General features: G+C 37.7%; 1 protein-coding gene across 5 annotated transcripts in view; it reads left to right on the top strand.

Annotated features, from left to right (window-relative positions):
* The window catches only part of wdfy4 (WDFY family member 4), a 235119-nt gene that overhangs the window by 24577 nt on the left and 183239 nt on the right, over positions 1–27303 (top strand). For all 5 annotated transcript variants that reach the window (XM_039773975.1, XM_039773981.1, XM_039773989.1 and 2 more), the window contains 7 exons: positions 2470–2579; positions 3285–3422; positions 4064–4253; positions 6388–6577; positions 14292–14452; positions 18017–18478; positions 22882–22983. In XM_039773975.1, the coding sequence (XP_039629909.1) occupies positions 2470–2579; positions 3285–3422; positions 4064–4253; positions 6388–6577; positions 14292–14452; positions 18017–18478; positions 22882–22983 (1353 nt within the window). The remainder of the gene's footprint in view (positions 1–2469; positions 2580–3284; positions 3423–4063; positions 4254–6387; positions 6578–14291; positions 14453–18016; positions 18479–22881; positions 22984–27303) is intronic.

Here is a 27303-nt window from a genome sequence, read left to right as displayed (position 1 = left end):
TGTGTAAACAATGCAGTATTGCCATAAAAAGCCCATGCTCACATAGTTTATCCATGGCCACACTTAAACCTAGCACAAACCCGGTTCCTATTGGTGCAATGCAGGAGTTGTGTGCCATGATGCTTTCCTTTTTGGTTTACAACATTGCTATCAAAAGTTTTAATGTTGTGCAATAAAATGCCTTATGTTCCTTGATGATTATTTTTACAGATATGCCTGTTCTGGCTTTTTAAGATAATTTCTGTTTAAAAATGTTATTAGTTGAAATCAGTTCTCTCCTGACTCATTATGACATTCTGCTGTTTAGCTTTTAGTTCAAATTTGACATTAGTTTGAAATCTTTGATTATGTATATTTTTCTCATTTTTGGTAACTGTTATTAAAACTGTAATTGGAAAATATAGCTGGATGATCTCAACTCATTCTTTCTCTCCTTGACTTTAAGATGATGAAATAGTTATTGTTCTCTTTTGCTTATATTTTTCAGAAGCCATTTCCATCCTCATTGTCTGTTTGGTATAGCAGTAAATTTCTTGTTTCATGATTTTCTGGATCTGTACGCAATCCCACTTTAAAACATCCATTCATCAGTTTTTTCATCCTTTTCACACTCAGAAAGTTTATTAGTGCAAGCTAGCAGCATTATGTACAATGTAAGAACCAGTCCTTAATGGGATACCAATCCATGCCAGGCCATACTTATGCAACACACACATGCTGGACCAACTGTAGAGTCACTAAACTGTGAACATTTTCCAGATATGGGATAAAAGGGAAATTCTATAGTCTGGGGGGCATCTCTGTGTGCCAACCTGATCCTCATCAAACTGTCTTATTTCAAAACTTGCATCAAAATGATGTTTCTTGTTGAAAACAAATTCTGATTACTTGTGTCACATGATCCATATATCAGATATACAGCCATGTGTTCACAAAATCCAAAACGCATGTAATTGTAATAAAATACTGTACTGAATGGCTGAGAAGTGTGCTAAAATGAGAACGATCGTTTGAACTGAAGACCGAACTCCCCTGACATTCATTGGTGAGTGGTCTTAGCCAGTAATAGCTCATTCATTGGCTACAGTGGTGCATCATATCAACCTGGCAGAGTGTGGTCTGAAAGAGGTGTGATTAGAGATTGAAAGTTAGAAAAAATACAAGTAAAAACTTTACCAGGTGGACACTATGCATTGTATTTGTGCATATTCAACGTTGAATGTCCAAGTCATTAGAGTCCTGGTGCTTCCTGTCATGCTACATGGTTGCGAGACATGAATGCTGTCCAGTGACCTGAGACTCCTTGGAGAATCCTTGGTTACCGTATTTTGACTTTGTGTCGAATGAGCAGTTGCTCGTGGAGTCCTGAATGAGGCACATTACCTGCATTGTACGGGAGTGTCAGTTACAGCACTACGGCCATGTGGTGCGATTCCCTGAGGGTGATCTGTTTCGCAAGATCCTCATTGTTGAGGACCCGAGTGGCTGGACCAGGCCAAGGTGTTGCCCACGTAATACCTGGCTGCGGCAGATAGATGGTCATTTCCGGAGGGTGGGACTGGACCGTGTGTCTGCCTGGGGGGTTACCAACTAGGATCCCGGGCTGTTTTGTCATGTGGTGGGTGTGGCAATGCACTGTACCAGTGTAACCTGACCTGACCTGAAGGTGGCTTAATTCAATGGTGCAAATTCACAAACTGCCATAGGAAAGCCCAAAAGTATACATAGATAACATATTATTTTTTTCGTACAACCTTTACAGTGTTTTCATGATATAAAACGAACATCTGAGTAAATAAATCCATCCATCTATCCACTTTCAAGCCTACTATGCGAAACAACTTCATTTTAATATGTGATCTGGCATTAGCAGACATGAGACGTTTTTCTCTAATATATAAAAACAATATATAATTATATTTCATAAATTTTTTTGCTTAAAAACACCTGTGGCTAATTAAACAATGCTATAAGGCTTCTGAAAATTTAGTAAGATTCAGCATTATTTCTCATTTGATTCAATATTGTCACCTAAACATTTTTATTTAATGTATTACTGGTCTTCCATGTGAGCCTGTGTTAGGATATAGCGGGTCAGAAAATGACTGACTGACTGACTGATTATTGGACTTTGGAACTCTTTTTCTCTTTTTTCTGCAACATGAGGAAAAGAAATCACCTAAAAGTTTATCTTTGTAACTGTAAAAATGTCTTGATGGATATGAACTGCAGTGAATGGGTTTAAAAAATATCAGAATTGTTAACGCCTGGTCTTCATCCTTTGGTTGCTTACTGGCCTGGGCCTTTGCAAAATAAAAGAAAGTGCAATATTAAAGCATGACTTACGGAGTACAAAATAAGCCATTTATTCAAAACATATTTTTAGGTAAAAAAAGGATAAATAATTCATTTGGATATAATAAAAATAAGTGGCTAAGGTTAAATTATTTTTTTCCGTTTTTACCACAGAGGAAGCACAATTTGCTCTGAAACAGTTCCTCCAGTGGAAAGAAGAAGTGAAATTAAACAAAGGATGGCTTCTCTTAAAATCAATTTTTATACTCTCAAGTGGTAATTCGGTGAGTGAAATGGAGTCAGTGACATAATGTCTTTCCAAAACATATTTATACTTCATTGGTTAAATTCATATTTTGACTTTTCTAGAACACTTTTATTATGTTGAATTCAATTTGAATCTTTAACTGTTAAGTGATATGGTAACTAATCTACATGATGTAATTGACAGGCTAGTTAATTGTTAATGTTTTTAAGACAAGTGCTGTTTGCCAGAGTTTGCACATATTTTTCCATAGTGCTGTCTTTTTCATAAGGAGTAAATTCAGGTAGCACTAATTCTCAAGATAATTTTTAGATAATATTTCAAAGAATTGTGCTGTTTCTGGCCACGGTACATGATAAAGAACAATAGTAGACATATATTTTGAATCCATCATGCATCATATAACAGTCCAGTGAATGACAGATGTATTAGCCATCACCTGCACACACATACAGAATCAATGGTGTCCCTTGTTAACACAACACTGAGTTTTAGGACTGTTGGAAAAAAATGTTAACACAGGAAGAACTTAAAGACTTCTAACAAGAAACAGTTCTAAGAAAGGGATGTATAGTTCAGTGAAAACAACATAAACTAGTGTTTACATAAAGTGTACTTAATGCTTATTGTGAAATAAGTAATACTTGATTTTGTGATAGGTGTTATTTTTACAGTTGATTTGTTTATTGCAACTTATTTTCCTTTTTAATTCTTTTTAAAATAGGTAATCACGTCAGTTATTACTGAGAGTGGTATCCCAACCATTCTAATCAAAAGCTTGTACTTATTTGCTGCTTTGCCTTCCCAAGATGAAAATATACAAAATACATCGGTCAGTTCTTTCCAGGACTTGCTGACTAAGGTAAGGCTATGAGTGCATTATTGTATGCTATTAGTAATAGATTACAGATTAATCAAGAGATTTAACAGTTCCTTTTTCATTGTAAGTTGCTCATGATAAAGTTTTAAATATTTCACTTCTTTAGAAATAAATGATTTCCTTTATGAGTAGGTTTAAACTATTACCCATGTTTGTACTGATAAAAATAAGCATAGAAATATTGTAACTTTAACTTTACAAATTTGCTCTTATATGAAGTGAGACATCTTGTAAGTTATGAGTTACTTATGAAATGTTATTCTGATGATTGTAGACATATCATAACGGTAGATCACATTTCCATTCTTTAAGTTTCTTTTCTTTAATGTTAACTTGGGAATACACTGCATTATTACCATGTAGACAAATCTAATAACTGCTACATAATTGAAAAAAGAAAGTCAATAAAATTGTATTTGCTGCAAATGAAGCAGGGATTAATGATGCAAATAGTTTTCACAATTGAGATACACTACTAACTAAACGTTTGTTATTTGTGATTGGGCAATCAACTTAATGTTTGACTTGTATAACTTTTTTTTGAAGTAGAGGTACTAACAGCAAGAACATACTGTATACATATATTTCCTTTGTACTGATATATTCCTTTGTTGTAATTTCAGACAATATTACAGCTATGCAGGTCCTTGAACTGTGTTGAGGAAATGGTACAAACACGTGAACTACAGTGTCTTATAATAGCTATGACCTCCCTTTGGGACCAATGCTGTGCCTCCTGGAGAGATTCTGCATCACTTGTTCTCAGAGCCATTTCAAAGGCCCAGGCAATAAATACAGTTAAGGTGCTAAAAGGTGAATGTATAGATTAATGGTGGCCATAAACTATGAAAGTAATTATACTGTATTTGAAGCTTATAATTTTTATTTTATTATATTGTTGCCATTCTTTCCATGATAATGGGAGTATTCTTGAAGGGGAAATTGGAGGTATCCTTGACAAAAAATATAATTTTTGTGTTCATAAGAATTAATTAAGAATGCTTTGAAATCACCTTAGCTTTTTTCTTCTGGCATCTCCTTTCTCACCAATACAAGAAAACACTCACATTTTATATATTGTTTGACACATCTTAATTCGTCCCTATTTTTGGCCCTCTAGACCTGAAAACCCCTCACTTGTTAGTCCATTTTTGGACCATATTTTGTCCAGGAAATACACTCTTATAATAATAATAAATATGATATTATTTTTGATCTTCTACTTGGGATCTGGCCAATGAGAAATTTGAGAATATTTAGACTTTAAATGTTTAAAATGAATCACACATTTTAATATTTCAAATACTGAGACAGCTATTCTTGTTAATTATGTACTTCTAACTCAAAAAGTAAATTGGTGCATTTCTTATGAACACCCCAAATTAGGGCAGCTTACGCTAATTCAGACTTTTTCTTTGTTTATTGTTTAGCATTCGTTTGCTCACAGGTCGATGCGCTTTCTGCTTCCTGAGCAGCTCTTCTTTCCTCCACCATAGCGGCCCGCTTCTTCTCTTCTTTCGTCAGCATCTTTTCTCATTAAAACTGATTAAGTCAGTGTTTGTGTTGCAATTACTTAGTACGTTTTCCTTAATTTTTAACTTAAGCTGGCAGTTAAATTTTCAATCGCCTCAAAAATGATTTAAGATATGAAGTGACGGTGAAGGTGATAGGGATGAGAATGGCGCCCATACGCATGCGCTGCCCTATTAGCTGCTGCAGAGAGTTGATTCTACAATAAAATAAAAATAAAAACAGGAATAACCTAGAAGGTCAATCATCACCCTGAAGGCAGGCAGTAGACATCACGTAGTATATGTGTACCAAATTTCAGGTCAATAGGTCAAACGGTGTGCAAGCTACAGGTGATTTAAAATCCTGGACAGACAAATGGACAGCCACGGTAGTGTATTATATAAGAAGATGTGTTGATCTGGCCAGTTAGAGTGCTAGAAAGGGTTGTAACAGGAATTTACAACATGAATTTCTCAAATACCTCTACAAAGTGCCTGTTGCTGTTTAAAGGTGGCAGTAGTCATTTGCCTTTGCTTATTTAACATTTAATTTAACATTTTTAAGGCTACACTATTTAGCTTGGCATCATTTTTCATGTTACATGCAAGAGTGGAATCAGCAGACATAACCATTTTGGAATCTTCATACAAAATGCATTTGTTTTTAGTAAAATAAATAAATAAAGGAGTGGTGACAAGACCCAACTGTGTAGGGCACCTATTCTCAAAATGATGGAATTAATGGTATTACCCTTCAGCTTTACTTCCTACTTACTGTCAGAAAGGAAATCTAATGCCAGTAAAACAAGTTATCAGGTTAACAAAAAAGTTTAAGAATGATAATGGTGGTAAAGGCAGAGGTGCAGTCAATAAAAAAGTACTCTGCCCTTACCATCATCATCATCATCATAATAATAGTAAGCACTTCATTTTTGGTAAATTAAACTTTAAAAAGTTTAAAAGACATAGGTTAAAGGTTCAGGTGGTGGTCATGTTTCATTGCACTAGAGAAACATTAGTGATGTTGGGATCTTTAGTAGAATAAAAATAAATAGTAAAAAATGTATGGAGTATGGATGTTGTGTATGTGGGCTTTTTATTTTTTACATGAGGAACATAACCTAAAGTGGCTTTGTGAGACAATGAACTTGTGGGGGTTCAGTGTGGCATGCTATATCATCTGAGAGACACAGTCCTCATCTGGTTCTCAGCAGGTGGTGTTTTTTTTCTAACATACATTTGAATTTTATCCCTTGTTAATCCATCAAATTATGTCTGTCACTGCGAAAAACAGCCTTCTGTACTAAATTTGAAAATACTTGGATCTCTCAGTCCATGCCATTTATGTACTAGCTATACAGTAGTGTATATTATATACTAATGTTACATTTGAGCAAAAAATATAATATTCATATTATCCTGTTATTCTTTCAAAGATACAAACTGTATTAAGATCTGCATACAGAACCTGCTGAAGATAATCAATGAAGTCCCTGCCATCACTTTGGCTCAGGTAGCTGTGAGTGTATTCAGTTTTGTAAAGGATTCCTATTCCATGTCACCTTGGCTGCTTACTGAGTTTGAACATAATGATGGCTACAAAGTTCTTCAAGCTATTTTATTTCGGTGAGTACAGTTCAATTCATAGTCAAATAAATACTTTTCATTACTTCTTTTCCTGTAAAAATCAGGGATCTAAAAAAGAATAATTGCTGTATTTGTATTGTTTTTTGAAAAGACTAGTATTTCATAAGAGGCTAGATTGAATAATAAAGTGTACTCTTTCCAGTGAATTCTCAAGCATATAATATTAGATTAGATACCCTACCTTTTATCATTGCAGAATAGTTTAAATACCTCGGGGTAAACATCACAAGTAAACATAAAGCTCTTTATCAACAAAATTTCGCCGTCTGCATGGAAAAAATCAAGCAAGACTTGCATAGATGGTCAACCCTTCATCTCACGCTAGCTGGAAGAATTAACACTGTTAAGTGTAAACATTCCAATATACATTAATAAATCATTCTTTAAGCAATTAGATTCAGCAATAACCTCATTTATTTGGAATTCAAAACATCCACGCATCAAAAGAGCGACCCTACAAAGACAAAAGGCAGAAGGCGGCATGGCTCTACCTAACTTCCAGTTTTATTACTGGGCAGCAAATATACAGGCGATAAGAACCTGGACACAAATTGAAGAACATAGACAGGCTTGGTCCGCAATAGAAGTAAAATCCTGTAGTACTTCTTTGTATTCCTTGCTCTGTGCTCCAATAAGTACATGTTATCGGCAATATACAAATAACCCAATTGTGCGCCACTCACTTAGAATCTGGAACCAATGTAGAAAGCATTTTAAGATGGAGAAGCTTCTATCTGTGGCACCTCTGCAAGCCTGTGCACCTCTTTCAACCTTCACAAACATATGCAGTTTTTAATATCTGGAAAAAATTTGGAATTAACTTGCTTAGAGATCTTTATATAGACCACGTCTTTGCATCCTATGAACAATTACATTCCAAATTTAACATTCCAACTACACATTTCTTTCACTATCTTCAAATCAGGAACTTTGTTAAACAGAACCTTCCAGATTTTCCTCATCTTGCATCCTCATCCATGCTGGAAAAAATATTGCTCAATCTCAAGGACTTAGACACCATCTCTACAATATATAAAATCATTTTGCAATCCCTCCCTTTCAAAGATCCAAGAGGACACTGGGAAAAAGATCTCTCAATTAATATACCAGAAAAGGAGTGGAAAGTAGCAATGCAGAGAATTCACTCGAGCTCCATATGCGCAAAGCATACAATTATACAACTCAAAATTATATATCGAGCACATCTGTCTCAACTAAAACTCTCCAAAATGTTTCCAGGGCATGATCCAACCTGTGAACGTTGCAACCAAGTCCCAGCCTCACTGGGTCACATGTTCTGGGCCTGCACCAAATTAACATTATTCTGGACGAAAATTTTTAATTACCTTTCAGACAGCCTTGGACTCACAATCTCTCCTAACCCATAAACAGCGGTGTTTGGGGTTCCTCCAGATGGGTTTAAAGTAGAGAAAGAAAAACCAAATTGTGATTGCATTCACTACACTCTTGGCTCGCAGACTTATTCTAAAAAACTGGAAGAATTCAAACTCTCCTCTTTTAAGTCAGTGGGATACTGATGTGTTATACTATTTGAAATTGGAAAAAATCAAATACTCAGAGGATCCGTACAGACTTTTTTCAAAACATGGCAGGATCTAATCAGTAATATTTTAAAATAATCTCATAAAGCGCAGAGAATTTATTAATTTAGGTATGCTTACAGATCTTAAATTTCATGCCGTTTGGCTTGTTCTCTCTCTCAGGGGTGGGGATCGATTTGTTCTTAACTCAATTTTTCTTTTTGTAAAAACTTGATTGATTTGTATGGATTGCAATAAAATTAATAAAAAGGAAAAAAAAAAACCTTTCCATTTAGGTTTCGATATTTTCCAACTGGAAAAGTACAGTTAGGTCCATAAATATTTGGACAGAGACAACTTTTTTCTAATTTTGGTTCTGTACAGTACCATAATGAATTTTAAATGAAACAACTCAGATGCAGCTGAAGTGCAGACTTCAGGAATACCTGTTTTATGTATATCTAATGATAAAGTACCTTCCGTTTATATCTTTCTGGAACTATTTCTTTCTCCCATGTGAATTTGGTGTCAATATCAGTTCATTCTTTAACTACTTTAACCTGTCCCTGTATAGATGGAATATCTCTTTGTGGTTGTCTTAATGCTATAGAGAACAGTCAGAACATACCAGCAATACATTAAATGTTTGTGATTGCTGTAAAAGTAGTCTGAGCTAGAGTTCTATGTTGCAGATTGTCTTTGTAATGAACTTTGAATATATAATTAAATACTGCATATTTGTTCAACCCACCATGCCCTTTTTGGGTGTTTTGTTCATTGAAGTGTTAATGTTTCCAGTCTTTAAATTATACCTGACTCCTGTTTGACCAGAACAGAAGCACACCAAAATTCGGGTTTTGCAGTACTGACAGGATGGAAACAATCATACTTTTTCAGAAAATGTTAAGAGTCACCTAATATATAATGTTTGATTCCAGGAAAAATCCAGTCTGCCTGTTATGGCCTGTATAGGAGATGCTAATAATCAACACTTTATGGTTTCATTTCTTAAAGGAACTGTTTACTATGTATCTGTATTGATAAATAAATTTGAAATGTTTGTAAGATATACAGTACTGTCGAGGTTTTGGCAGTCTACTAAAAATTGCCATTTGTTACATCACAGTCTAGACCTATACCCTTTGTGGAAGGAGACGCTGTAAATCATTAAATCACTCACAGGATAAGATATACTCTGACTGTAACAGTCTGCTGAGATTGATTATTTGCCAAATCCTGGCATTCCTCCTGGAGTTTGTACTTATACAGTATATCTGGGGTATAGGCCACTTCATTGAAAATATCATTTAACCAAAGTATTAAGTGTAAAGACTTTTTTTATTCTAGATACATATGTTTCATGTATAAGTACACAGAGCACAGTGAGAAGCAGGTGTGTGTATTGCCTGTGCAATTCGATCAAAAATTAATAAACCAACAAATAAACAAATAAAAAAGAAGCCCTTCTTCCCTTCACTCTGTAATTAAAGTAAAATTAAAAAGTAAAGTAAAAGTAAAAAAGTACCTCTCACAAATAAAGGCAAATGAAATAAGTATTTAAAAAAATAAAACCTTTAATAGTGATATTTATTAGTCAGTTGTAATAATGCATATTTTATGAATGTCACATAAAAAAAATCTGCAGCAACCTCACACCGCTACAAAGTAAATGGTAGGGAGTGAATAACAGACTGGAAGTTTGGCAACAATAGTTAATAAGCTAAGAGTCTAAATTAATTATTCATTATTCTTATTTTAATATTTAGGAAAAATAATAATTTGAAATAACAATACAGTAATTTATGTGTGTTATCTGTCTCTAATTGCTAATTCCTCTGCCGATCACCAGTAACATGATTTGTGGATCAAGGATTGAACTCCTCAACTATGTAATTTAATGAGAGTCATTTTTAGTTTGAGTCTCCATAAAAAAGAAAGATAGAGAGAGACAGAGTGAGTGTAAGGCAAGAAGGACATGCGGGCATGCATGTGGATGGAGAGATTAGGAAAACATGTAGTTTGCAATCAAAAGACAATAACCGAACAAAAGTCATGAGCATTGTGGTTAATTGATGTCTGCAGCTGATTAGTGTTTTAAATAAATAATCACCAGACTTGTGTCTTCAGGCGGCGGCGGGGGGGGAGGGCGGTGTTAGAGTGGTGAGAGCAGTTCCCAATGCGCGATGCAAGAGCAGATAGCCCAGCACTTAGTGCTCAGGTGCGGGGATCACCCGTGACCCTAATTAATGCTGGGAGCTGCTGATTGCCGCAGCTATGCCACATCCCCATTTAAAAGGGGAAGCGCAAGTGTGAGTAAGGTAAAAAAATTTGAAAGATAAAGAAATGAACGGACGTTAAAGAGAGAAAGAGACAGAAGAAGGCAGGAGGTGGATGGAACCAGTGTGAGCAAGATAAAGGGAGCAGGCTCAAGGGATAGAAGGCAGGCAGCTGGGAAGACAGCCCCTGGGGACGAGTGTGTGGCTGACACTCGGGGGTGCTTCAAATTGGTCACTCTGGCTGAGCAGGGTTGAAGAGCAGGAGTGACAAGGAGTGTGAACAGCTCGCCACAGAAGACCGGGAAGGCAGCGGAGGTCGAGAAAGCTTGGGAGGAGAGCCCGAGCGTGAGCGCTATGACCGTTGGAGACATAAGCCTGTGTCTGGAGAGGGAGCCTTACTGTAGACCTGGACCTACGGTAGGTCAGCTGCATCTGTCGGTAGGGTGACTCCTCTGCTGCAAGGCCTGTCTGGGATAAGCAAGGGAGCCCCCAGTGAGCAAGAAGAATGCAATGGGCTTTATACAGTCGAAAGAACTGTTTCCTACTAGTTGATTTTAACCTTGTTTTAATGGATTTTTCTATTTATTGAATTTTAACCTCCACCTCTCCTTTGTTTTTATTGGATTATTTATTATTGATGAAGCACTGCACTTTTTGAACACTTGCTTTGTTTTGATTTCTTTTTAATAAAACCAATTGCATATTTCACCATCCCCTTTCTTAGTTTGTTTGTCCTCATCTTCTTAGCTCATTCTGGTCATGACTATCGACAGTGTCGGGTTCTATTGACTCCCAAAAATGAAGAGGTAGCAAGGAGCTGACCCACACCGTCACAAGCATACATTTAATTTTAATCAGGTTAAAAATGAGTAAATTTGGTACCGATGTTTTAATGTAAGCAGAGTGGTAGAGCCAGGGTCTCCATGGGGTTTGCACATTCTCCCCATGCATGTCAGTTAATTGCTTGCTATGGGCTTTCTTAATCTCTCTCCCCATGCGTGTGCCCGATGTTATTGGGAACACCAGGCAAGATCTTTGAATACTGGAAATGTGTCAGGAATACTCCTCAATTACCAAAAATCATTTATTCCTTAATGTGCTGTGAAGTAAACAGCATTCGTCCCCTTTTTCTATCCCCAACGACAGCCCCTGGACATTCAATTTATGAACAGTAGCCGCAGAGCCACCAGTTTAATACTGTTTCAAAATATCTATAGTAAATAACTAGACTAAAGCTAAACAGATACTTTATTTATCAGTTTATATTAGTGGACTGCACACAGCACAATCATTTCTGCTTGGCTGTGTAACTGTGCCCTGTAAAGGATTATCATATTGTCCACCACAGTTACTTCTTGCCTTATAACCATGTGGACCCTCATGCCATGAGTCAGAAATGATAGCTCTGTGCTTCCACTCTGCCTGTGTCAAAACATACTGTATGTACAACTTATTAAAGTTTTTTCTTTTTAAAATTAAATGTGTTTCTTTAACCTTTGTTCAGTTATTGTTCCTTGATTGCAAACAACATGCTTTCTTTACCTCTCCCTCTATGTGAATGCCCAGTGTTACTGGCAGGTTGCTTCTTGTTTTACACTTAGCACTGCTGCAATAATCACTGGCTCCCTGTGACCCTAAAGTGTGCAGATTAAACGTATCCCTCCACACATACATGATTAAATGTGTACTGTAGGAAGAAGACGGACAATTATAAATGGTCTGGGGCACCTTAAGGTCAAACCCCGTATATTGAATTGGTGCAAAAAAAATGCACATTAGGCGCAAGATTGTTGAGACTTCTTCCTAATAAATTGAGTCTGTCCAAAATGGCTGCTCTTACGGTAGTGATGGTTTCTGGGAGGAAGAGGTGGGATCAGGTGGAGTGACCCCGGAAGTGAGGTCTTGATTGGTGGCACGTCAATCCTCCTTTCTGAATAGGGGAGAAGAGAAAAATGTTATTGCCTAGCTATCTTGTGTGTTCCGGGGTGGTAATACAGTTGATTAAACCCTTGAGATGTTTCCCAAGCACACATGTATGATGATACCTAAACCTTTTTTTCAGTTCTTGTCATCGTTTTAATCCTTAATCTCTTACTAGCCATCACAGTAATAATGCAACACTTTTGCAAAATAAAGCAATAATTATTGTGAAATAATACAATTCTTTTGAAAAATAATGCAATACTTTTGTGAAATAACACAATCATTTTTTGAGTGGTGGTAATAAGCTTTCCTTATGTATTTTTTAGAGAAACCGGAGTAATATAGTAGCTAGTAATTCACAAAAAGATATGACTGAGTACATTTTGTAATAGGTAAAATTATCAGCCTTTAGGGACCTTTTCTTTTTTATGTGATGAAGTATTTATTAACATTTAAATAACATTAAATGAGCAATAGACATAATAATAGCCAAAATGTTTCTTATAAAATTAGCAACCAGAAGAAAACAATTGTAAAAACAGTAATAACCGTATAAATTTACCCCACTCACCCACAAAATTTGCTCTGTTGGGAAGGTAAGACGAAAAATACCTAAGCAAAACCTAGGAGGTATATTCCTACTGAGATAGGATTTAACAAGTAGAAACAGGGGCGGCATGGTGGCGCAGTGGTGGCTCTGCTGCCTCGCAGTTAGGAGACCCGGGTTCACTTCCTGGGTCCTCCCTGCGTGCAGTTTGCATGTTCTCCCTGTGTCTCCAGGTACTCCGGTTTCCACCCACAGTCCAAAGACATGCAGGTTAGGTGGACTGGCAATTTTAAATTGTCCCTAGTGTGTGCTTGGTGTGTGGGTGTGGGTGTGTGGCGCCCTGCCTGGGATTGGTTCCTGCCTGGTGCCCTGTGTTGGCTGGGATTGGCTCCAGCAGACCCCCCGTGACCCTGCATTCGGATTCAATGGGTTGGAAAATAGATGGATGGAAGTAGAAACAGGAAAGCATCAGTAACCACAGGTCATTCTACTCCACCGAATTTCCCCCAGATCACACAATATATAAAGCAGATGACCCATTGATCACTATCACTGAGGGTTCCAGTAGATTAAGATTAAAATATTAAGCTTGGCTACAGAAACAACAGATGTTCAACAAGACTCTAAGGATGTCTTTGCAGCTACTGTGCCTAAGCACATTCTCCTCAACTGCACAGATGAAAGATAGAGAGAGTGAGATGAGAGGTCCAGTAATGGAAAAATTTGAGGAAGGCAAGGGATGTTAATGTGAAAGACAGTCAAGAGAAATTTAACTATAGACAACCACAAAGCTTTGACTGAGGGGCACCTCCAAAATATATTCAAAAACTTTATCAAACTTTTCTATGCAAATTCTATATGCGGTGCAGTAAAATATTATTATGGTATTTGTGTACATTTGTTTTATACTGACAATAATTTTCTAGAATTTTGAAAAGTTATTGTAAGTAGAAGATCATTTATGTCTAACTATTTTGCTTTACGCATAAAAGCATTTGTGTTATCGTTAAGGTAACCAGTTGAAGTCCTGACAACATTATTAAGAGATTAATTTTCATTACAAATCTATTGCATCTAAAGTTCTGTAAATGGTAGAATAATATGGATGAAATAGCGGCACAGTGGTTAACATTGCTGCCTCTCAGAGTCCGAGATCCTGCTTTTATTCCCATGCTGACTTTCTGTGTGGAGTTTGCACATTCTATCTGTGTCCATGTGTTTTCAAAAAGTATTCCACTAGACTAATTAGGCTAATTGATGATTCAAAACTGAAATGGTTATATTGAGATTTTGCATTAAAAAATCTTTGAAGGCGGAAAAACAGTAGAATAGCACAAGGAAAAGCATATGTATATTTACTTACGATAAATGTTGGCTTTAATTTTTTATGTGTTTTTGTTCTATAGATGTGATACACAAATGAATGAAAGCAATGGGAAAAATATTGTAGACCTACTTGACTTTATTGCATCACTGACTATATGTGGACAATCTGAGTTAAAAGTGGCTGTTTGCATCACCAGCCCTCAGCCTACTGGATTCCAATTTAATCCAATAACTACAACAGGTGATTTTTTATGTGTTTTGTAAATAAAGTGTCCTTTATAGAGCGAATCCTAAAGTGATGGTCAAACTGTAATAGACAAAGGTTAAGGCAGTGCCTCATTTTCTAAAATATTCCATAGCTAGGCTCTATCAATGACAATCCGGGAAGTCTAAATTTGTAACTGGCAAAATATACTGAAATGCATATCTTTAAATAGAATTTAAAAGTAAAAATACATAATTTCTTAAAAACGACATGGCTTACCACACTGCTTAGTTTTTTTGCAACTCTAGTACATTTTAAGTAACTTTCAAAACTCCACTTACTGCCATCCAGATATATGCAATCCTATTTCCCAACACAAGAGTGAATCCAGCTATGTAGGACAATATCTAACAAACAAAACATTTGTCATACTCATGTATTGAAGGACAGCTTGACGGGGAAAATAGTTTTTTTAGTTCCTTCAAACTTGGACATATGTTAATATACCAGCTCAAGCACCAGAATGTTCAGGTTTCTTTTAACCTTTAGTGGAGCAGTGTGACTGAATATATGTTTTAAGTTCTGAAATACAGTGTTTATTTTATTAACAATACTTAATAATTAAGTCTTTTTTCAGAGTACCTAAAACAAATTATTTTGATGTTCCTCAGCGTTTTAATAATAAATCTGATGAGGTTTCCAATATTTGACTCATTTTAAGTCTGGATATATATTAATTATATGGTATCTATTTAGAGTCCATTTTTATTTCTTAAGCTCTTTATGAAACGTCCACCACCACCAAGTGGTTAATAAAGCTTGCATCTTTAGCAGTCATTCATTTGCAGCAGTCATCATTCAATTTTCTCTAGTACTGACTTAATCCATTAAAAAAACTGAGAATAGGTGTGTTAATTAAGTGTAACAACTGTAGGGGGCATGCCAGCCACCCAACCCGGCACAGACAGATGCTAGAGGCATATTGATAAAAACAAAGATTTTTTAAAATGTTTTCTTCACAATGTGGGAAATGCCTTCTCCATTTCCCACAGGCACAACTCAGTCCCACCAACTCACCAAAAAGCACACAATACGATAAATTCTCTTCTGTTTCTCCTCCACTCCTCCTCGGCAAGCTTCGTCCACCTTCCACCCGACTCTTGCTCACTGAGTACTGTCCACTGGTCCCTTATATAAGGCACCTGGAAGTGCCTCTGGTGCTCGTTGCCCTACTTTTGGCAGCATTTCTGGGTGTGGCAGAAGAACCACCCATATGGGCTCAGGAACAGCTGCAGCGCCCCCTGGTGGTGCCCCTGGATCCCAACAAGGCTGTATCGGACTCCAGCTCCCATGAAGCCCTGTGGGAATCCGAGATAGGGGGGCTGCCATCTAGTGTTTCGGGGGAGGTAGTGTTCTGTCCACACTGGCTCCCCCATCCCATCCTGGCTGGGCAAGGGCCCTGGCCATCTATGACATAAGTTATAATCATTTTTAGTTCATTTTACAGCAGCAAATTTCAATGTAAATATATATTTGGCTTGAGATTCAATCTCTTTCAATTTTATGTCTTTTCTTGTTATTTATTCTTAGGGATCAATTTCAATTGAATTTGCATTATTTTTATATAGCATTCTTTATTGAGTACAGGCTTGGAGTTCTGTAGCAGGCTTACAGATATACATATAAAAAAATTAAAATTAAGCTAAACAACCATAAAACTGTAGCAAATTTAAAGAATTTAATTTGTTGCACTTAGTATAATGAGATCATCACTTCACACTGAACAGGTGTAACCATAGCTTGTTGAGCAACAGAGACACCCTTTAAGCAAGCTACATTTCTTGTTTCTCTGCTTCATTAATGGACTGATCATTATGTAATGATAACTTTAAGTCAAAGAGGAAATGTCTCTAAGCCAGGCACCAAGCAAATATTTAATGATAGACACTGAGTCCCCTTCAGCGTGGATGGTGAATTTAAATGGTTGAGGATGTAACTTTTAAGGAAATTAACACTGTTACAATTACATCACCAAGAAAGAAGAGTAACTTTAGCTTCCTGGGTTAAGTGAAATGTTTACTTAGCTCAGCAGGCTACGTCTTTCACTTTTGTTTAGAGGGTAGATGCTTAGCTGCAAAGTTTTTGGTTGAATTCAGTAAGCATTCAACTTGTGATATATGACACAAACCTCTTGCAGCAAGAAATGTTAGGAAACACACTAAAAATAAGTAATGGTTTTCATTTTTTCATATAGTTTCATTTTATGTCAGTTGTAGATTTCACAGTAGAAACATCAGAAAATTCTGAACATTAAAAAAATAGGCTTAAAAGTTAAAAAAATTGAAAGGCTAAAAGGAAAATAAACTAATTTATTCATAACTGTAATTCAAAACTTTTGTTCTACTTAAAAATAGCCTAGCTCAGGGGTCCTCAATCACGGTCCTGGAGAGCCGCAGTGGCTGCAGGTTTTTGCTCCAACCCAGTTGCTTAATAAAAAGCACTTATTGCTAAAGTAACACTTCTGCTTCACTTTAGTGATTTTGAGCCCTTATTGCTTAATTTTGTCTTAAACAGCTATTTTAATTGCTCCTTATTATCAATAACATGCAAATGACAAGAGAGAGCAGCATTTCTCCATTTAGCTTATTTACATTTACACCTGTGTGTATTTATCTGCACTATTGGGTTTAATTAAATACTTGGAAGAAAAACGAAGAGAAAAAAGTGAAGGACTGAGAATTACTCGTCCATTTTAGCCTTCAAATCATTTGCATGATAGAAAGGGAAAGAAAATCTAGGATATGAGAATGACCTGACATAGCAGAGTTAATTTAATTTCATAGCTTGTTAGTGCCTTATTGGCAAGAATTGCTTTCTAATTAAGCAACCAGGTCAGAACAAAAACCTGCAGCCACTGCGGCTCTCCAGGACTAGGACTGAGGACCCCTGGCCTAGCTCTAATAAAAACAGAAAAAACAAAATAGTCTTTTACAACAGGTAACTGCCATCACTTGTAGACCCTGTGTGAAGTGCTTCTACTTCTGCATAACTTCAATTAAAACAACAATAATAAAATAAAAGATAACTGTTTCTTAAATATTTGTCTGCAACAGAATTCATTGTTCCACATTGTGATTTTAGAGTTTAGACTAATGAAGAATTACATCCCTGAGCAAAACCCAGATATATGGGGAAACAATAAGGCTATTAAAGTCAGGATAATCCGTTTACCCCAAATTACTTACCAGTGATCTTTATACATTAAGCATTGACTTTAGCCTTTTGTAAAATATTCTTAAGGGATATGGGGGAAATACACCTTAAAAGGTACTAGCATAGTAAACAATAAAATGTATAAAAGATTTAGATTATATAAATTGTGTAATAACAAACTATACCATTATGATTATTATAATGTACTATGTTACCAGTAATTGCTTAGTGCATGAACTTTCAAGCCAGTGCTGTATTTTGATAACAACTATAAACTGATAACAAGTCTGTTAATATAAACAATGCTCATTTGCATATAAAGTGCTGATGGTTTTAAACACCATTTAATCTGAAAAAACGTAATCATATATTTTCACTTTCTCAAAGGTTCAACAGTAAAAAACCTATCAGCTTACCGGATTCTTCAGACTACATTCCATCAATCAGAAAACCAATACTTGTGCACAGAAATTCTTTCTTCAATTAAAAAGATCTGGACTTGGGCGAAGACAAATTTCTTTCTGCTTGAGTGGACACTGCAGTCTTTCTCCCAGCTTGCTGATTGTGTTTATCTGAAGCCCACTACAGTTTACAGCTCATTCTTTGATCTTTTGGAGACTGTGGTGTTTGAATTTTCTTACATTCCTCATGAAACATTAAAAAACGTCCAAAATAGTATACAAGAAAAATGTTCCTTATCTTTTAACTGTGCTGCTCTGGATAGTTTTTGCAAATTAACAATGCATAATATGTTATTTATTGATATCTTCAGTGACTCAGGGCTTTTGGAGCTGCTTCTTTTAGAACTTCGGAAGGAAGCAAAAGTATTGAGAAAAGCAGGAGTGACAGGTATGTCTATTCAGTCAAAAATATGTTTTCATTATTTTGAAATTAAGCTGGTTTAGTTGCCATTAAGTGTAAGTTTACTAACCATAATTGGTTAAACAAGCGTCCACATCTTAATAGTCTTGTTTTGCTAGCTTCATAGACTTTTTCTGACATTCTGTGCCTTGTTTGAAAGTAGGGGTTTGAGGTGGGACAAAAAAGCAGAAATCCGTTTGTTATATTAGTGTAATAGCTATATTTTCTAAAGGATTTTTGCATTTACAATACATTTATATTAATATTTTATTCTGATATTATTTATCTAATGTTATTTTTATAACTATTCATAGTTTATTTTGTATTGCTCAAGACGTCTGCATGTATTATTACTATAAACGGTTTTTCTTCAAAATCATAAGCCATTTTTGTTGGACTTCTTTATTATTGTTGTGGCAGCACCTTAAATTCATTGTGCTTATCACATACAATTTGCTTTGAAAATGTTTGTATGATGATGGACTGGCTGTTTCATGCCTTGTACCCAATACTGTTGGGATAAGTTTTGCTTCTGTGCAACCCAGTACAGGAATTAATGATCTTACAAAATGGATGAATGAACAGCATTTCTGGAAAGTCCTCTGGTCAGACCATTAAAATCAATAATTATTAAACAATATATAATATTTACCAAACACAAAAGTATTCAATTAGAATTATAAAGTAACTGTTTGATAACCCTGAGGAAGAGGTCAACAAAAATTATGTTAGACCAGATTGATTCCATTTTGTGCACCTTGTCATTGCTAAGTAGTGACTTAGTTGCTGTTTTCAAGGTAGAATTTCATCTTGTTTAATGCTTTAGCCTTATGTTATATGTATTTTTGTAAGTATTGGGTTATGAACTTATACCATCTTTCTTGATGTAAGAATTCATTCAAGAACCCACATCTTAGATGTTAGATAGTAACTAATTCACTTGAAGTCCAAGTGACCAAAGAGTACCAGTAACTTAATCAGTAGTAACTAACTGTTTTGGTAGATACATTATTCTCTGTATATGATCAACTTCAATTATGATCACCAGTTCTATTAATTTTACTAAGAAAAAAGAAAGAGCAAACCTCTGGAAATGTACGATTTGAAATTTCCTACCCTCATCATTCTAACTTCACACTGTTAAAACTCATTCATATCTGGCTAATTAGGATGTTGCAGATAAATTCAACATACATATGTGTAGGGTGTGAAAGGAAACTGGAGTCCTCAGGATGAAAAATTTGCACAGAAACAGGGAGAATCTGCAGACATGTCTAGGTTGAGTTTCAAACCTTGGTCCCTGAAGCAGTTGTGCTAACAACTCCACCACTGTGATCTCACTGCACTATTCTCATATTTATACTCCTTGACCATTAGTGCAGATAACTATAGCAGTCTGACTCTAGTCCCAATAATGATGAAGATCATGATTTTTTTATAGATAAAATGTGCATGAGTTGCACAAATAAGGTAGTCTGTTGTACAAAAAGTGGTTAAACAGATTAAGTCACAAAAAGTACTCAGTTATAATTCATACATAACATAATTTATGTAGTCAACACATTTAAGGGCATATTATTTTTGTTGAAATGTATATTACTGAAGAAATGTCTATTTCATTCATGCTTTGCGCATTTTCTGAAATTTCTCAGAGACAATTTTAACATAAATTTGGTAGTACTCTATAAATTTATTTTTTTATGTTTACAATTTGTTTATTTTATAATTTCCATTATAAAAAAACATTTATTTCTATACCACATTTTCATATAAAGAATATTGTTCAATGTGCTTTACAAGATTTCAAAGAAATAGATATAAGCAAAGAAAAACATATTAAAATTACATAAGAATAAGAATGGATAAATTGTATGCAGTTAATAAATAATACACACTTAAAAAAATAGATATCTAATAGTATCTCTAGATTTAACAGTCTTTAAATATAGAATTGTTTTTTAAGTCTGTAAATGCAAGTCTGATGATAATGTCAGGTTGACAGAAAAAAACAGAATGTGCAGGGTTTCGGGTTGCAGGACCACCCAGTTCCCACCGGTAATTTTACCTAACATAAATGATCTTAGGTCGTTCTTATTGTTTTTTTTTTTTTGGTATTTTTTTAAGGGATTGTCTTAGAACATAGATTCTTAAACTATGGGTTGCAACGTATTTTGGGTCGCGTGTTATCTGAATTTGGGACATGTTGTGATTTCCATCCATTATCCAACCCGCTGAATCTGAACACAGGGTCACGGGGGTCTGCTGGAGCCAATCCCAGCCACATGTTGTGATTTACAATACTCAATTTGAAAGGGTCACGTGTGGCTGTGGAATGTGCTGTATTGCGTTGGTTCGCCATGGACAGTTTAAGTAGGCACTATTTTTCTCTATGTATTTTATTAGTGTTTCTTCAAGGGGGGCATAAACCACCACCACCTCCCCAACCTGCAATTATTTCCAGCGGCGATTCTTCTTGGGAGCCGCACACTTTCTGGATGATGGTCGGTGACAGGCAAAATTTGGTCACAAGAAAAAAGTTGGTGGGTCTCGTGGCAAGTTCTCACGTGCAATGGAAAAACCAAGTAACTGCCATTTTTTTCAAAAGGTAGTTTTTTTTAGGTTTTGGAGTTCTTATCTGTTTCCTGATGTTATAAGGTAGTGGTGATGGTCAAATATGTCTTCAATCCGGCCATAGCACGATGGAAGAAGTTAGTATGAACACAGTATTTTACATACTGCAAGACAAAAGCCTAGCAACTCCACTAACCAATTAAGAAAGACCGCCTACCAATAAAAACGTTACATTACGATCACGTGACTTAAATGCTACAACTGCGCGAGTTAAAAGGTGGTTGATGTTAGGTGTTGTTGATTCGTGAAAAAAACAATATTCTGTATGTGAAGCTCAGGAAAAATGAAATCTAGGTGATCATTAATTATAGGGATGACATCATTTTTTCAGTTTTCTGAAAACGTGAAAGATGTGACATACTATGTTTTTCTATAGTTGGTGAGAGTTAGGGTATCCACTTTTAAACATCATAGGCAGCCACAGGACTTTGATGAGGTGGTGGTGGTGCAGAATGCTGCCACTGAAGAACTGCTAAACAAAACAGAGAATAGTAAAGATTAATAACAGATTCATCGAAGAGTATGAGAATTCTATGCATATCTAGTTTATATTGGGTAGACACAAATGCAGCTGCAAAGAATTCAAATTGAAAAAATGTTTTTTAGGAGTTTTGTTTTTGAAGTATTCCACAGTATTAACCTGACGTGTGTATTGGTAACCCAGATTTTCGGTAAATAATAGCAAAACACTTCATTTATGCTTGTCTCCTGCCTCACCACTTCTTTTATGAATGGCTCTGTGAGTAATAAGCAGACCACTATTTGATATCTAAGATTACGACTTGGAATGTAGTGGGATATACACTCCAGAATATAGTACGTTGTAAGACTATTAGCAGCTTTAAAGCCAAAGTCAATTCTGAAGGGCCACAGGTATTCTCAGGTATTTTAAATAATATAGCCAAATGTAGATGCAATGTATTATTTGGCATGTTTAGTTTGGCCTTTTTAATTGTGTTCTGAGTTGCAGACTCTAAAAGAACTTGCAGTTTTAAAAGAATTTTGAGACAGATTAGAGATGTAAGCCAGACAGCAAGTCCATGGACCTTGCCCCTACTATGTCTTTTTTTAGGTGTGCCACATAATTACAAGAGCTCTTGGTATACATGTAAAACATATTTAAAACATCTCTTTGTTACTCCTGAGGAACAAACCATTTTTTAATAGATTAATACCTTAATTAACTATTTGAAGTATGATGCTTATCCTTTTTTATCTTATACAGATAAGAATACAGTATTTTTAGATCCAACATTATCTTGACACATAACATTAATGGCATAGTGTTTAGTCCTGCTGTTTCAGTTTTAGGGACTAGTGGTCTGATTGGAGTGTGTATTTTAATTTTCCCTTGATTTTTGAGTTTTTTTTCTCAAAACACAAACAAGTGTAGGTTAGGTTAAATGGCAATGTTGTGTTGGTATGATTAGAATGAGTGTGGGTGTAGATACTGCAATAAACTGATTTCTTGTTCATGGTTGTTTCCTTCCTTGTTCTTAATACTGCTAGAGTAGGCTCTGGGTTCTTCCTACACTGAAACATAAGTAGTACTTTTAGTAAAGTCTGGGTGGTTTAACACCATCTATGCAATTACTTATACTGTACTCTATTTTAGCTATGTTTTTCTTTTTAATTTTCAGATGTATGTTAATAAACCTGTTTTAACAACATCTAATGGGTAGAGTGATTACATGGTTGTTACAATATGGAAACAAATAGATAATAACAGTGTATCATTTTATGTTTATTGTTTTCTAAAGATAACAAAGACATTTTAAATAATGACGGCCTTTCAAAGGAGCTGACTTGTAAAATGCTGAACGTTGTTGCTGCCTTGGTCCTGAGATCAGTAAAAAATGTTGGTAAGGATTGAAAGCTATTCCTAAATTTTCTGTATGTCAACTTGTCTCAAACCTATTATTTATTACTTACCATAAAGAAGATACTTCATTTTCACATTACCTTTATTAGAGATGACACAGAAAAACATCTGGTGTATATTGCTCCTATAGAGATTTGCTTTAATCTTCCATCATTTATTCATTCTCCTTCTTTAAATAATAAAAAACAAAAGAATGCTAACATCCACAATCTTACAGAAATAGTTAAACATCCTTCATTCTGTCTGCTGCATTTCAGCTTTCTTTCATAACTTATGCTGGCTATGTTTTTATTCTTGTTGGGCATGTAATAAAATTGTTGATTGGACAGTTTACAGTTTCACCTTGGCTATTGAAAAAGGTTGCATTGCGTGGTTATTACAAGAGATTTCCAGCTCTACATCCTCCAGATCAAAAATACTTGAGCTGCATCCTGTCAAACCTTCCTGTGTGCTGCCCCTTACCTGGTTCGGTCTTCTTCCAATTTATTTTACAATTTTGCAGAACTGTTATGGAAGTCCATGAGTTAAAAGCAAGGAAGACATTAGGATGGTAGATTACTCTCCTAGATAGATAGATAGATACATACATACATACATACATACATACATACATCCATCCATCCATCCATCCATCCATCCATCCATCCATCCCAAGGGGAAATTCACATAATCCAGCAGTAGTATACTGATACAAAGAAACAATATTAAATTAAATAGTAATAAAAATGAAAAAATTAAAACTAGTATAAACTTATACTTAGAGGGTGGGTTGATGCAAAAATAATAGGGACATTGTCATGGACTGTTTGAATCAATGTATCTTTTATCATTTTTTGTTACAAATGTTTAGTTTTGGATGTGTTTAGTGGAGTTTCAAATTTCCATCCATCCATTCTCTTCCGCTTATCCGAGGTCGGGTCACGGGGGCAGCAGCTTAAGCAGAGAGGCCCAGACTTCCCTCTCCCCGGCCACTTCTTCCAGCTCTTCCGGAGAATCCCAAAGCGTTCCCAGGCCAGCCGGGAGACATAGTCCCTCCAGCGTGTCCTGGGTCTTCCCGGGGCCTCCTCCCGGTTGGACGTGCCCGGAACACCTCACCAGGGAGGCGTCCAGGAGGCATCCTGATCAGATGCCCGAGCCACCTCATCTGACTCCTCTCGATGCGGAGGAGCAGCGGCTCTACTCTGAGCCCCTCCCGGATGACTGAGCTTCTCACCCTATCTTTAAGGGAAAGCCCAGACACCCTGCGGAGGAAACTCATTTCAGCCGCTTGTATTTGCGATCTCGTTCTTTCGGTCACTACCCATAGCTCATGACCATAGGTGAGGGTAGGAAGGTAGATCGACTGGTAAATTGAGAGCTTTGCCTTACGGCTCAGCTCCTTTTTCACCACGACAGACCGATGCAGAGCCCGCATCACTGCGGATGCCGCACCGATCCGCCTGTCGATCTCACGCTCCATTCTTCCCTCACTCGTGAACAAGACCCCGAGATACTTGAACTCCTCCACTTGGGGCAGGATCTCTCCCCAACCCTGAGAGGGCACTCCACCCTTTTCGGCTGAGGACCATGCTCTCGGATTTGGAGGTGCTGATTCTCATCCCAGCCGCTTCACACTCAGCTGCGAACCGATCCAGAGAGCTGAAGATCACGGCCTGATGAAGCAAACAGGACAACATCATCTGCAAAAGCAGTGACCCAATCCTGAGTCCACCAAACCGACCCCTTCAACACCCTGGCTGCGCCTAGAAATTCTGTCCATAAAAGTTATGAACAGAATCGGTGACAAAGGGCAGCCCTGGCGGAGTCCAACTCTCACTGGAAACGGGCTCGACTTACTGCCGGCAATGCGGACCAAGCTCTGACACCGGTTGTACAGAGACCGAACAGCTCTTATCAGGGGTCCGTACCCCATACTCCCGGAGCACCCCCACAGGATTCCCCGAGGGACACGGTCGAATGCCTTTTCCAAGTCCACAAAACACATGTAGACCGGTCGGGCAAACTCCCATGCACCCTCCAGAACTCTGCTAAGGGTGAAGAGCTGGTCCACTGTTCCGCGACCAGGACGAAAACCACACTGTTCCTCCTGAATCCGAGGTTCACTATCGACGGACCCTCCTCTCCAGAACCCCGAATAGACTTTTCCAGGGAGGCTGAGGAGTGTGATCCCTCTATAGTTGGAACACACCCTCCGTTCCCCCTTTTTAAAGAGGGGACCACCACCCCGTCTGCCAATCCAGAGGCACTGTCCCGATGTCCATGCGATGTTGCAGAGGCGTGTCAACCAAGACAGTCCTACAACATCCAGAGCCTTAAGGAACTCCGGCGATCTCATCCACCCCGGGCCCTGCCACCAAGGAGTTTTTTGACCACCTCGGTGACTTCAGTCCCAGAGATGGGAGAGCCCACCTCAGAGTCCCCAGGCTCTGCTTCCTCATTGGAAGGCATGTTAGTGGGATTGAGGAGGTCTTGGTACTCCTCCCACTGACCCACAACGTCCCGAAGTCGAGGTCAGCAGCGCACCATCCCCACTATATACGGTGTTGACACTGCACTGCTTCCCCCTCCTGAGACGCCGGACGGTGGACCAGAATCTCCTCGAAGCCGTCCGAAAGTCGTTCTCCATGGCCTCTCCAAACTCCTCCCATGCCCGAAGTTTTGCCTCAGCAACAACCGGCCGCGTTCGCTTGGCCTGCGGTACCTATCAGCTGCCTCCAGAGACCCACAGGACAAAAAGTCCTATAGGACTCCTTCTTCAGCTTGACAGCATCCCTCACCGCCGGTGTCCACCAACGGGTTCGGGATTGCCGCCACGACAGGCACCGACCACCTTGCGGCCACAGCTCCGGTCAGCCGCCTCAACAATAGAGGCACGGAACATGGCCCATTCGGACTCAATGTCCCCCACCTCCCTCGGGACGTGGTTGAAGTTCTGTTCTGGTTGAAGGGTGTCCTGGTGCCAAGTGCACATATGAACACCCTTATGCTTGAACATGGTGTTCGTTATGGACAATCCGTGGCGAGCACAGAAGTCCAATAACAAAACACCGCTTGGGTTCAGATCGGGGGGGCCATTCCTCCCAATCACGCCCTTCCAGGTCTCACTGTCATTGCCCACGTGAGCATTGAAGTCTCCCAGCAAAACGAGGGAATCCCAGAAGGTATGCCCTCTAGCAACCCTCCAGAGACTCCAAAAGGGTGGATACTCCAAACTGCTGTTGCGCATACGCACAAACAACAGTCAGGACCCTTCCCCACCCGGGCGGAGGGAGGCCACCCTCTCGTCCACCGGGGTAAACCCCAATGCACAGGCTCCGAGTCGGGGGGCAATAAGTATGCCCACACCTGCTCGGCGCCTCTCACCGGGGGCAACTCCAGAGTGGTAGAGAGTCCAGCCCCTCTCAAGGAGATTGGTTCCAGAGTCCAAGCTGTGCGTTGAGGTGAGTCCGACTATATCTAGCCGGAACCTCTCGACCTCGCGCACTAGCTCAGGCTCCTTCCCCTTCAGAGAGGTGACATTCCACGTCCCAAGAGCCAGTTTCTGTAGCCGAGGATCAGACCGCCAAGGTCCCCGCCTTCGGCCACCACCCAACTCACATTGCACCCAACCTCCTTGGCCCCTCCCATAGGTGGTGAGCCCATGGGGAGAGTTTAAAATTTTTTACGTGTTATGTGGAAATTCATTGTATATGTACTTTGTGATTTTAGAAAGGACACTAGGAATATTATGCTTCAGTGAAAAAGGGATTATTTATTGCCATGATCAGTTGGTTCATAAAATGATCTTTTTATAATAGTTTCATTATAATCATGTAAATAACAGTTGGGTTGCATGATCACATGCCTTACAATATGTGAGGAAATGTAGTCTTGGCCTGTATGCCTTTGTGAATTGAGTTACAGTGATCCCTCCTTTATTGTGGGGGTTGCATTCCAGAACCCCCCGTGAAAGGTGAAAATCCGCAAAGTAAAAACCATATATTCATATGGTTATTTTTATATATTTTAAGCCCTTATAAACTCTCCCACACTCTTATAAACATTTCCCGCACAGTTATACAGCATAAACCCTTTGTATTCTCTTAGATATTAGGTAAGATTTGTTGAAATTATGTATGTAAACACACTATTTATATACAGCAAAACCTAAATATTATTTTAAAGATATTGAGTGTCTCTGATATCACATATGTTACAGCCATTACGATAGACAGATCGTTTTGGAGCCATAACGAAGGAGTTGACTATGCACAACGATAAACACAAAAGAGCACAAAAGTTAACTCTTTACACAGCGAAA

This window comes from Polypterus senegalus, chromosome 1, assembly GCF_016835505.1.
Source record: "Polypterus senegalus isolate Bchr_013 chromosome 1, ASM1683550v1, whole genome shotgun sequence".
NCBI lineage: Eukaryota > Metazoa > Chordata > Cladistia > Polypteriformes > Polypteridae > Polypterus > Polypterus senegalus.
This window is presented reverse-complemented; position numbering and strand designations above follow the sequence as displayed.